The sequence below is a fragment of the Ursus americanus genome, chromosome 21, assembly GCF_024610735.1.
Source record: "Ursus americanus isolate L20-20 chromosome 21, mUrsAme1.1.p, whole genome shotgun sequence".
Lineage (NCBI taxonomy): Eukaryota > Metazoa > Chordata > Mammalia > Carnivora > Ursidae > Ursus > Ursus americanus.
The window spans coordinates 4174163-4187233 of record NC_142147.1 but is presented as its reverse complement, the minus strand read 5'-3'; the positions used below and the strand labels follow the sequence as shown (position 1 = coordinate 4187233).

The following is a 13071-nucleotide window of genomic DNA, read 5'->3' as shown; positions in this document are numbered from 1 at the left end:
CAAGACCGGGGCTGAGATCAAGAGTTTTGTTTAACTGACTGAGCCGCCCAGGGACCCCATATGGTGGATTTTTGTAAAGCTCTTTAGTGTCTGGCTTAAAGGAAAACAGCTGGGTTTTCACATCTGCTGCTGAATTCAGTCTGAAGTGATATGTTGCTTTGGTTGAGGTATGTGAAGAAAAGCCAGCCTCACACAGAGAGTGTGGTTAGGAAAGGGAGGGTAGGGTATTTTCCTAAAAAGTATATTCCTCCAAAGGAGGGATGTTTTTATTTTTTAATCTATTTTGTTTTATTATTTTATTATTTATTTTTTAGGAATGATGTTTTTAGACAGTGCTGGATATTTTTCCTCATCACTGCCAAAAGCAGACAGATTTCTTAAAGAAACACTGCAAAGTGGAATGCGAAATCATATTAATGAACTTTTTTCTACTCTGTTAGATTAAAATCTATTGGTCTGTCTTGTACTTTGAATGGGTCTTTTACTCATGCATGATTTTATAATACCCCACTTGGGTCATGTGGGAAATATTGATTCACTGAGGTATGCCGATCTTCCAAATGCTGAAACATTCCATTCTTCATTATTAAAAAAAAAAATCACATTTGTTACTATCGCCACCAATCCCACCAGAAAAATCTTTAAGTATTGGGAAGCCACCCAGCTCACAATGGTGGATATGCTTCCCAAAATTCCATTTTTTGTTTGAAAACTTGAATTTCGTTATCAGCAATAAATTCTGTCAAATACACTTCATCCTTCCTGTGCAAACATCACTTTCTTTTCCAAGGAGTCTGGGGTAATGATAGTTTCCACTGTTTACTGAGCTCTTGCTGTTGGCTGGATATTTTCCCAAGAAATCTACATATGTTATCTTGTTACTATATTCATTTTCACTACATCTTTGCAAGGTATTGTTTTTCCCATTTTTCAGATGAGGAAACTGAGACCAGAGAGGTCAGGTACTTGCCTCAGGTCATACAGCTAGTGGTATTCCTCTATACTATCAGAATTCCAGAAAAGAATTTTCCAGATAGGAAAGGCCTAATAGAAATAGTCTGTCCTCTGGGATCCAGGAATTAACTTCTGCTTGTCAGACTATGTATCTACCAGTTTATTTATTTATTTATTTATTTATTCCTTTTTAAAGATTTTATTTATTTATTTGAGAGAGAGCACACAAGCAGGGGTGAGCGGCAGAGGGAGAGGGACAGGCAGACTCCCCACTGAGCAGGGAGCCCAATGCTGGGCATGATCCCAGGACCCCGAAATTGTGACCTGACCTGAAGGCAGACGCTTAACTGACTGAGTCACCCAGGCACCCCATCTGCTGGTTTATTTTTTATTTATTTATTTTTTAAAAAAATATTTTATTTATTTATTCAACAGAGATAGAGACAGCCAGCGAGAGAGGGAACACAAGCAAGGGGAATGGGAGAAGAAGAAGCAGGCTCATAGCGGAGGAGCCTGATGTGGGGCTCGATCCCGTAACGCCAGGATCACGCCCTGAGCCGAAGGCAGACGCTTAACCGCTGTGCCACCCAGGCGCCCCCTATCTGCTGGTTTAGATGGGGAAATACGGATCCCTTCTCAAGATATACTCCTCAAGATTTAGCTCAAATGTTACCTCTTCAGAGAACACTTATAGCCTCCCTAGATATAACAAGTTTGTTGAACAGTAGTTAAAAACTGCCAGGCACCATATTCCACGTGCTGAGCCATTGCTTCATTTCCTCCTGGCAACACGTTTGCAAAGCAGGGGGTATCGTTCCCTCTGTCAGTTTTCTATTGTTGCTGTAACAAATGACCACAAACTTACTGGTTTACAAAGGATTATTCTGCAATTTTGTAGGTCAGAAGATTTACTGAAATCCAGGTGTGGGCAAAGCTATGCTCATTCTGGAAGAACTAGGAGGAAATCTGTTTCCTTGCCTTTTCCAGCTTCTGAGGCTGCCTGCATTCCTTGGCTCCTGGCCCTTCCCTCCACCTTCAAAGCCAGCAGCATAGCATCTCCAGATCAATCTCTCTCTCCCCCCACTCTGCTTCTGTTGCCACATTTCCTTGTCTGATTGTTTGACTCTCTGGCCTCCTCCCTCGTTCCCTTATAAGGATCGTTGTGCTCACCTGGGCCCACCCAGATAATGCAGAATGATCTCTTCATCTTAAGGTCTTCAATATAATCACATCTGCAAAGTTCTTTTTGTCATGTGAGGTCATGTATTCATAGATTCCAGGGATTAGGACGTAGACATTTTTGGGATGGAAGAGGGGCTGGCATTATTTTGCTTATCATACCTCCTTTTATGAAAGATTTACAGAAAGGCTAAGTAACCTGCTGATGTTCACACAACCAATGAGTGAAGGAGTCAGGATTTTAATTCAGGCCTGTGTTGACTCTGGGTTCCTCCAATGCCCCTGAACTGGTTGCAAATACCAGGGCCTGCTCAGCATTGTAGGGCCCAGAATACCTATTGATATTTTCTCTCTCTCTCTCTTTTTTAAGGTTTTATTTATTTATTTGACAGAGCACAAGCAAGGGGAGCAGCAGACAGAAGGAAAGGGAGAAGCAGGCAGAGGGAGAGGGAGAAGCAGGCTCCCCTGGGAGCAGGGAGCCCAATGCGGGGTTCCATTCTAGATCATGATCTGAGCAGAAGGCAGTCGCTTAACCAACTGAGCCACCCAGGCACCCCTGATATTTGCTCTTTACCATCTACCTCCTTGTACTGAAATCATGTGTTAATATCTCTGTGAGTGATTTGAAACTTAGAACTAGGTCCTATTTGATTTTTATTTTTTGTCCAAGCACCATTATGATAAAATCGAACATCAACCACCATAAGACTACACTGGGTTTTCATATCGCTTTGTCTTTATCCACATGCAGATATAATTTTTCTGTCGTAACCGTAGCATGGATACAATACCATATTGTTAACCCAGCTTTTTGTTATATAACTTTTCAAATGTACGGAAAAGTTGATAGTACCACTTTGATCCAATTGTTCACATTTGCCTCATTTGCTTTCTATGTCTAGTTGCCTGTCTTTATACACTGTTTTTTGTTGAACCATTAAAAAAGAACTCACAGGCATTATGACATTCATCCCTAAATTCTTCAGAGGCATATTCTAACAATAAGAACATTCTCTCACACGTGCACAATATCATTAGTACACCATTACAATTACCAATAACAAGGCATACTCCAATTTCTCTGATTGTCAAAAGATATCTACTCGCTTAAAAAACACAGCAGGATCCCATCAAGATTCAGCCATTGTATTTGGTTATATTTTAACTCTTTTATTTTAGAGCAATTTCCCCCTCTCCCTGTGATATTTTTCGTGGTGTCCCATTTTTGAGAAGACCAGGCCCTCGGTCTTAACAGAATGTAGCCATGGATCTTACTGTTGATCTCTGCTGCTTAGTACGGGGTCTGGCAACAGTAGGCTCTCCATGTATATTTGTTGAACAAGTGAAACCAATAATCACAGTAGCTACTTTTTTTTTTTTTTTGGAAGGCTGGCTCTCTTGGCCTATTTGTTCACATTCATCTAATATAATCCTCACAGAAATCCCTTGAGTTAAGAAATTGCATTCGTCTCATTCGTAGGTGAGGAAAGCAAAGCTGAAGAAAGAGAAGTAACATGTCCAAAGTCACACACCCAGAAAGGGGGCCAACCAGATGGTAAACTGCGTGGTCAGGTAGGGGGCTGTTTCTGGGATCAGTGATCCAAAAGGTGATCTGTCTGCATACGTGCACGTATGTGTGTAATAGGGAGCACTTCCTGAGTGCTTGCTATTTGCCAGCCCCCAGTGCTGAGCGCTTACGCGTGCGTTTTATTTGAATCTTCTCCGGTGCCTGGCAATAGGCGTGGCACAGAGTGGGCGCGCAGACGTTTGTGGAATGAAGAGTGAATGAACGAATGAATGGACAGAAGTGTTATCGCCATCAACAGGGGGGTTCCTCCGGGAACCTTCGGCGCTCACTTGGGAGACCCCGGCCTTGCGGCTCGAGGCCCGGGCCGACCTCAGGCTCCGGACGGTCCCGAGTCCCGCCCAGCACCCAGCTAGCCTCCCAGCAGGTGAGAAGCCCAGACCAGCTGGGCGCTTTGGCGTTACCATCTCCGTCCCCTGCCCATTCCCCTTTCAGCAACGCAGTCGGGGCCCGGAGCCCCCAGTGCACCGCCCAGCGGCCCGCGGCGCAGAGGGGCACGGGCTCACAGGCCACCAGGCCGGCTCCCGCCGCGCACGCCCACCTGTCGGCCGCGCATGCGCAGCACGCGCCCGGCGCGCCCGGCCTCCCCGCGCCCCGCGGCGCGCGGCCTGTGCGCAGGCGCGGCGGCCGATGCGAGTGTGTATGTGCGGGTGAGAAGATGGCGGCGGCGGGGGAAGCAGCGTGAGGAGTCGGACGAGCGCCGAGGCTCAATGAAACAGGCCGCCATGGCCCTTCGCAACCCGCAGGTAGCCGGCGGCCCGCGTTCTGGGCGGGAGCGGCCCCGAGCCGCGGCGGGCGGCGCCGGGGCGGGCGAGCGCAGCCTACCCGGAGCGAGCGTGTGGGAGTGGGGGAGGGCGCCGGGACACGCTGCCCCGGACTAGGCCCCGGCCTCCCGCCGCCGCCGCGCCCCAGCCGCCCCAGCCGCCTCGCGCGGAGCTCTAGGGCCCCGCCGCGGGGGAGCAGCGAAGAGGGGTTCCTGGCCGCCTGCGGAGGGCGCGGGGGACGCGAAGGGGTTAACCTCCTGGTGGACTGCGGGGGAGCCGGGGGTCCCGAGGGGCCCCTGGGCGCCCCGGAGAGGCAGCCCGGTGGGGGGGGAGGCTTCGAGAGGTCCCGCAGTGTTAGGGCCCTCCAGACGCTTGGCTCGTCCTTCCGCGCCGAGCGGGACCCCAAGGCGTGGGGGTGCCCTGCTGCCCAGAAGGTTTCTTCCCCAGCTTGATTGACCGCGAGGGGCTTACTGCTTTTCTGGTTGATGGGACTCGAGTCACTGCGGGGCAGTCTTAGGTTACTGTTGCAAAGAGAATTGGAAATTGAGTCGCTAGGACCATACTTTTACTTGCATTAGAGTGACATCTTTTGCACGAATTCATCGCAGTCTGGCTGACACTAACGCGCCGTGTCTTAGCTGTATCTAAAGTTTAGGGGCCGTTTATAATAACGTAGTGGGAAGAAGGGTAGGACTCCCCTTTCTCTTCTAGGGAGATGTACGTGTAGAGTCGATCCCCCCCTCCTCCATTACAATTACTCATGTGGTATTACAGTTACTCATGTGGTATTCTCTTTCAAGTTTGCTTTAGACCCCTGGTTTTTTGACATCTAATCCCTAGAAATTACTGCGCTTTATACAGTCCCAGGGTGCTTTGGAGTTAAATATGGGAAAGTGAAACAACGTAGCTACTGGGAAAACTGGTGCCCGGTAAATACTAACCCTCTGTAAGCTATTGGTTTTTCTCGCTCTTTTTGGAAATGAAGTCGATTTTAATGGCCATTGTAATTAATGTGTGTCGTGAAATTTGAAACGAGAGAACCTTTTTTTAAAAATGAGATCTTACAGGAAGCTAAAATTCTGTCAAATTTTTGGTATTGTAGTTTGCAGTAGAAGTTTCCCCCTTTAACTTTTTGTTCACTTGTACATCTGCTTTTGTGAGTATTTAGTATGATTTAGTATTTGAATAATTTTTACACATGTATAATTGAAAGATTTTCTTATGAGATTTGGTATTTGTCGCTTTCTCAACTTAAATATTAATGTGAATAGCTCGTTAAAATTAGTAAGAACAGGTGCAAGATTGTGGACTCGTGTAATGTAATATGCATAGTGATTTTGGGAAACGAAGAAAGCATGTTTAGGGATAATTCAGTCCATTTATTTTTTTTCAAGATTTTATTTTTGTAAGTAGCTTTTACATCCACTGTGGGGCTCGAACTCACAACCCCGAGATCAAGAGTTGCACGCTCCACCAACTGAGCCAGCCAGGCGCTCCTAATTCAGTCCATTATTATAAGCACCCATTACAACGCAAATTGATTGAAATGGTAATTAACAGTGACTATGTAAACTTAATTGTAATTTCGTTTGCGTTCATTGTCCTAGTATTTATGTTTTATACTACAGTATTGCCTATACACATCTTTAGAAAATTGCAGTGGCTGAAGTCAGCTGAGCATAAGTGTTAGCGGCTTGAGTTTATTCTTTTGTTGGGTTTATTTTTAAGAGTGATTTAAATGCTTTGAAGTTCTAGCATGGAGAAGGTGGCAGAGGATTAGTTTGATTTCTCTTAATTTTCTTTTTAAAAGAATAGTAATGAAAACAAGTAATGAAATCCTGTGACAGGCTTTCATGATTGTATCCTGCTTGATACACGATTGTATCCTGCCCAGCCTGCTGAGCATTTTTAGAAATTTGTTTTCATTCAGTTACCTTCCATCCTGAGGGTCCTGCAGCGTCAGTGGTCATCCATTCATTCATTCAACAAATGGTGATCACTTACCATGTGCTAAGGATGGGTGTTAGGTGTATTACCTGTTTATAATTGGGAATGACAACCACAAATTAATAGTAAGGGTTTTATATTAAAATTGAATTGTTACGGTTACAGTTTTAAAAATTTATATAGATTATATCCTATTTCCTTGTTACTGATTGAACCCTGTTCCCTGGATTGAAGTGAACCAGTGCAGAACTTGGAAATATTTCTAATGCCAGTAGCTTTCAACATTTTACCAAATACAAAGGATAAACTTTACAGTTGAAGTGTAAATACATCTCTCATTTATGAATATTTGTTGTCTGATGAAATGTCTGGGATAATTAGTTTGAACTGACCAGTTCTTCATTAAACCAGAAGAGATTTTTGTGGTCATTGAAGTTGTTTGTAATGAAATTCCCTTAACAGCTCATCCTACCCCTGTTTGAGTATCACGGCAGCTCTCCTGTCCTGGTCCCCTGAAGCGGGCTCACTCCAGTCTTTTCATTACCTCACAGTAGCGGGGCCCCCACATTTTATACTATGGAATTTCTTGGATCCCGTTTACAGCATATGGCAGAGTGTTACTGTGTCATTGAAAATCTGTTTGTAACTGACAGCTCTAATAGTAATTCTCAAAAGATACATTTTTATGGAGTCTCCCATAGTGAGCAGCTGAAGTAAATAAAATTATCTGAAATGCAGGGTATTTGGAGATCCTGATTTTCTTTTGCGTAGTGACAGCAAAATACGGAAACATGGCCTAAGACTAGATATGCCATTTAAAGTCTGTGAGCTGATGGTTGCTGCCGTGGTTTACAGAGCGGCCGTGCAGATGAGTCGTGTCCAGGGCCCTGGCCTCGTGTTCTCGAGCCATCTTGTTGGGACCACTGTTTACTGAAATTACATTGAAGGTGAAGCGGACCTGCCTCATTCCAGATTCCTCTCTAGAGCAAAAGTTAGGACATACATTCCAGTGCACTTTTATTTGGAAACTGCGTGATTTAAATAGTGGTTCACATAGAGAACTGAAAGGAGGAAAGGATTACAAGATTTAATGATCATTTAATGACAAACCTAGTGGCGCATTTACTTTGTGCCGTGTTTGGAGTGTAATATTCAGGTAGTTGAGAAAAGTTGTATCATCTCTACTTGAATTATTAGTTACATCAAGATTCTTTTTCGTTTTTGTGTTTTTACTGATTTCAGACGTGTGAGTATGTGCTGTTAATGGATCTGGTTTTTCAAGTGGTTTGCTAAAGGTGGCTGCTGAGGACACTTTTTACTGATCTACTGAAGTATGAGAAATTGTAGGAAGAGCTTGCTTTTGGATTTGTAATTAGACTGTTAATATTTCTATTTACTGCCTCCCATGCAAGAATCCCAGTGGCACAAAACAGATAAATCTGTTTGCAGTGGAATCTATTGGCCTTGGGCCATGGGATTACTGTCATTTGTCACTTTAGTGCTACTTCAGCAGTGTGGATGTTCATTTCCAAAGACTTACATGTGCTTGGATTGCAGTTTGCCTGTTTATTGAGGTGATCTCCCCCAAAGGTCTTTTTGTGATCATTTTTGTCACTACAGGCTGGATTAAGTGTAGGTGACATAAAGGTAGCCCGTGCGGTATGTTCACAGTATTTGTTTCAAAGATCAGACATTGTAGAATCTATCATAAACCTGGATGTGGATCTTCAAAATGTAGACTTTTCGTGAGCTCGCTATTTTCTGACTATTTGAAAGCTCCTTAGCTGTGACCCCATTCCAGCAGAAGACCTGAGAAACCAGAAGCTGTTGGCCAGTAACTCCATTCTGCCCTCTGTCTTGACACATACGGTTCTCCTGTTGCCCTCTTTTGGGAATAGAGTAGGTGAGGAGTAGAGAAGATAGAAGTGTAGTTTAGAGCTGGGAGAATAATGTAGCGCAGAGAGGATTAGAGCATATTTTGTTTGAGTTTCCTTTTCTGGCTTACTGGAGAATTGTTAGATGGTACTGTGCATGGAGTGTTACCCCCCAGTGCCTGCCACAAAGTGTCCATGTGCTGATGCTGGCTGCTCTTGTGGTTCTCAGACCCCTTCCTTTTGGGCTTTGTCTGCAGCTTTATTGGTTGTCATTCTTCAGATTAATTCTTAATTTATGGTTTTGGTATCGGCTTGAGTGACATGCCTACACTGTCTGATTCAAGAGTCTCACAACTGCACTACAAGTGAAAGCAGCTTCTAGTAGAAAGGCTGGGATCCCCACTCTTGCACCTTTGGTACTTGATTTTTACATCTAGTTGCCTTTTTCCCTTCCTCCCCCTTCCTTTGCTCCCTTTTTATCATATATGGTGGTGGCAGGTTTTCTTTCCCCATTTGTCCTTGTTTTATGAGGAAAGTTTTTTCGGGGATCCTGGGAGGCTCAGTCAGTTACGTGTCCGACTCTTCAGCTCAGGTCAGATCTCAGGGTGGTGAGATCAAGCCCTGAGTTGGGCTCCACACTCAGGGTGGAGTCTGCTTGAGGATTCTCTCTCTCCCTTTCCTGCTTGTGCTTTCTCTCTCTCTCTAAAATAAGTATATAAATCTTTGAAAAAAGAAAATTTTTTCATTTCCTGTACTGTGTGCAGACAGCTTGGTGGCTGGGGTGGGAAGGCAGGGTGCCATGAATGGTGCACCCCCTGGAGCTGTTGTTCTGAGATGAGACCTGTTGATTGTGCTAGAGGTGGTGGGGACAGCTTTCCAGACCATTTTCTCCACTTAGTTCTCCCACTGTCCACAAAAATGGTGGTTTTGCATTATTATGAGTACATGTCAAAAATACTTGTGTTATAAAATGAATTGAATAAAAAAGCTAAATATCTGTGTAAGTTACATTTGCAAGTACAGGCTTGTGAAGTGGAACTGCTCACGGACAGTTAAGATGATCGTGTGTAGAAAATTGTGATTGGCCTTTTGGTGTAACTGGTTACAGTCTGCAGTGTTTACTTGTTCTCACAGAAACATGACATCCTTTGCCCTGGATATAAGGAGTGCATTTTAAATTTTATTATATTCATTTAAATTCAGTTAGGACTAATTAACTTATGAATTTATTTGGTATTCTAATAACTGTTAAGAGGATTTCTGGTGTTTTTTTTTTTTTGGGGGGGGAGTTTCTCCTATTTTAGACATTTTATAACTCTAGAGAAGCAGTGCCTTTCTTGAGAAACTTTCATACGTCATTAAAGTACTTACTCTCCCTATTCTTTCTGAAAGTCTTAATTTTTTTTTTCTTTTGATTCGCTGTGTTGAAGCTTTAGGGGAGATGGAAGAGAATTTGACAGCGAAATTTAATTCTGGAGTGTTTTTTTTTTTTAGATTTAGATTTAGATTTATTTGAGAGTTAGAAAAAGAGAGTGTGCGAGAGCGCAGGGGGAGGGAGAAGCATACTCCCCGGTGAGCAGGGAGCCCGCCGCAGGTTCCATCCCAAGAAGATTCCAAGATGGTGGCATCATGACCTGGGCTGAAGGCAGAAGCTTAACTGACTGAGCCACCCAGGCGCCCCTTTCTGGAGTTTTTTGAGAGGCTTGCCTGGTGTTGTAAAGTACTTCTCTTGATATTTTAAGTAGTAATTCCACTTAGATGGCTGCCAAGATGTGTATATTTATTTGAGACCTGAAGTAGGCCTTCTGTGTAGATCCCATAATTGGGCAAGGAAGAACATATTAATAATAAAACACTGAATGTCACAGTATTCAGCATTTGAGGAATGTTGTGCCGGGTGTAAGCGTCATCGTTTATAAAGTGCGGTAGCTTGTTTGATCCTTATGGCCACTGTGCAGCATGTTGTTGTCATCACCATTTCACAGATGAATGAAGTGAGTGAGACCCAGCTTGTGACTTGAAGTCCCATGGCTGTTAAGTGTGTGATTAGGGTCCTGCAAGCAGGTCTTTGGACTTCTGAATTCTTTGTTTTTTCTGCTTTGCCAGACTGCTTTTCTACAAGAGACTGGTAAAGCCTTAGTGCTTCACATGGTGACTTTGCCATAGCACTTCCTCAGTGGAAGTTTACGGAATGGGTGAATGCATGAAATAAAAATTGAAATGTTTAAAGATTTTATTAATTTGAGAGAGAGCGAGAGAGAGTGTGCATGCATGAGCAGAGGAAGTGTAGATGGAGAAACAGGTTCTCTGCTGAGCATGGAGTTTGACGTGGGGCTCCATCCCGTGACCCTGAGATCATGACCTGAGACGAAATCAAGAGTTGGATGCTCAGCCTACTGAGTCACCCAGGTGCCCCCCCCAATTGAAACTGTTTAAAGGTAGTAACCTTACTATGAGTTGCTAATATGTTACTTGTTACTAAATTTTGTGTGGGGTGCGTCCGTATTGATTTTTTTTAAACACAAAGTCCAAGGGCGATATATGTCTTCCATGCTTTTTTCTGCTGGGTGTTTTTGTTGTTGTTCCATTGTGTGGTCTGTTTAACCAGACGGTCACTGAGCTGAACCTTTTGGAGCAAATCTTGTTTTTAAAATTTTTGAAGGCATCTATTCAAGCATAGTAAGTTTTCTTCTTTATACCTGATTTTTGTCAGGGAATGGAACAGATATTCTGGAGGTTAAAGTATACTGAAAACTGTGGAAGTGCTCTAGAAATTTCTGAGTAATAAAATGTCCAAGCACTCTTTTTTTTTTAAAGAAATGGTAGTTTAAAGAATTCAACCCCTCAATTATAGCAGCCATGCCATCCAGTTTTTATATAGTAAAAAGAGACCTGAATCAGATTGGGATTCTTGTCTCTTGGTCCCCCCTCTTCACTAGAAGGTTATTGAGAGGATGAACCTTTCCTTAGTTGGAGAGATTGGTAGGTAGGTCACCAGCCCGAGTGAATAGTGGGGGAATTGGTAGTTAGCCTGGGTTTTCCCCTGTCTTCTATTAAAATCAGGTTTTCTTCTCCTCCTCCTTTGTTTTAATCAAAGCACTACGATGGCAGAAAATAAAACACTCTTGCATTGCCCACCTCAGGTCCCTCTCCCCAGAGACAACAGCATTCAGCCACTTCTGACAAATAAAATGCAAAATCAGGTCTTCCAAGGGTAGCATTCTTTTTCATTTGGAATTAATTTGTAGGCTATCAGATGCTTTTATTCAGAACCACATATAAAGGACTTTATATTTTTTGTGATTGTTCAAACAAAAATTTTTGGCTCCTGGGCATTAGGAATACAGAGCTGAAGAGAGTTCCTGTGCTTTAGAAAAAGTTCACAGAGTAGCAGAGGGGAGAGAAACAGGCTAATTGGTGAATTCTGATTTCGGGTGGTAATTCCTGTAACGGAAGTGTGAAGAACTTTGTCAAGAATTTTCATTCATTCATTCAGCAAATAGTTATTGAGGGGCTGCTGTGTACCAGGCACTGAGGATGGGGTGACAAGCAAAAACAGGCATTGTCCCCCTGCCGGGAGCTTACTGTCCGGTGAGGGACGCAGTTGCTGATCAGATAATCACAGTAATGCATGTGTGGTTCCAGGCCGAGAAGCGTGTCCCAAAGGAAGGGGACACAGTGTGTTGGCGTGGCCTGGGGAAGTCAAGGAAGTGTTTCCCTGACAGTGGTGCCTTAGGGGAGATGAACAGTGTGAGACAGCGCAGACTGCCTGTGCACTGGCCCTGTGGCTGAAGGGTGTTCAGAGCACTCGAGAGAACTTGGACAAAGCCTGTGTGTGCAGAGCTCAGTGCTGGAGAGGAGAGGCAGACCAGGGTCTATCCAACCTTGCCGGCTTTCTCAGATGTTAATGTCTTTATCCTGAGGAAAACATGGAAGGAGGGGCTCATACAGCGTGGAGCCACATAGTCATGTAGAGTCATGTAGCAGTGTGGGCTCACTCTCTGACGGCCCTGTGCAGAATAGACTCATAATGGGGTCACAGTGGCCATCGGAGGGTCAGGTAGGAGAGTTTCTGGCTTTTTGTTTAGGGAGAGTGCAGTGGGGACGCCTGGGTGGCTCAGTCAGTTAAGCGTCTGCCTTCAGCTCAGGTCATGATCCCAGTGTCTCGGGATTGAGTCCTGCATCCGGCTCCTTGCTCAGCGGGGAACCTGCTTCTCCCTCTGCCTGCCTTTCCCCCTGCTTGTACTCTCACTCTCTCATTGTCTCTGGAAATAAATAAAATCCCTAAAAAAAACAGAGTGCAGTGGAGAGAGGTGGCATGGTTCAAGAGATATTTAGGTGTAAGATGGATTGAACAGGAGGAGAGAATGACTTGAGTGTCAGGGGAAGCTGGGAAGATGTCTCTTCTAAAAAGGTGACATTTGGGCAGAGAAGCGTGAGGACAAGGGCTTATGGGAGAGAGCATGCAGAGGAACCGGGTCCCAAAACCTGAGGCATGTTTAGAGACCCGGGAGAGGTTTGTGGCTGACATGATGTTTAGGGTGAAGTGGTGGGGCAGGAGTCAGGAGAGGTGAAAGACCTTGAGAGAGTCCAAGCCAAAGACTGCCTTTGATCTTGTAAGCAGGTGGGGGTCTGTGGGAACCCACAGTTTTTTTGTAATAAAACCACAGGTTTTAAAAAGCGGTAGTACCACTTTGTGTTAGCCTTGCTGGCGGAGATGGTTTCCAGGGGGTTAGTTGAAGAACTTCATGGGCTGTTAAAGGCTTCA

At 44.3% G+C, this 13071-nt stretch overlaps 1 protein-coding gene across 1 annotated transcript in view; it reads left to right on the top strand.

The window, feature by feature from the left end:
• The first annotated feature begins 4272 nt into the window (after positions 1-4272).
• USP10 (ubiquitin specific peptidase 10) overlaps positions 4273-13071 on the top strand; it is a 72511-nt gene continuing 63712 nt past the window's right edge. The window contains exon 1 of the mRNA XM_045772846.2: positions 4273-4464. Coding sequence (XP_045628802.2) covers positions 4273-4464 — 192 coding nt within the window. The remainder of the gene's footprint in view (positions 4465-13071) is intronic.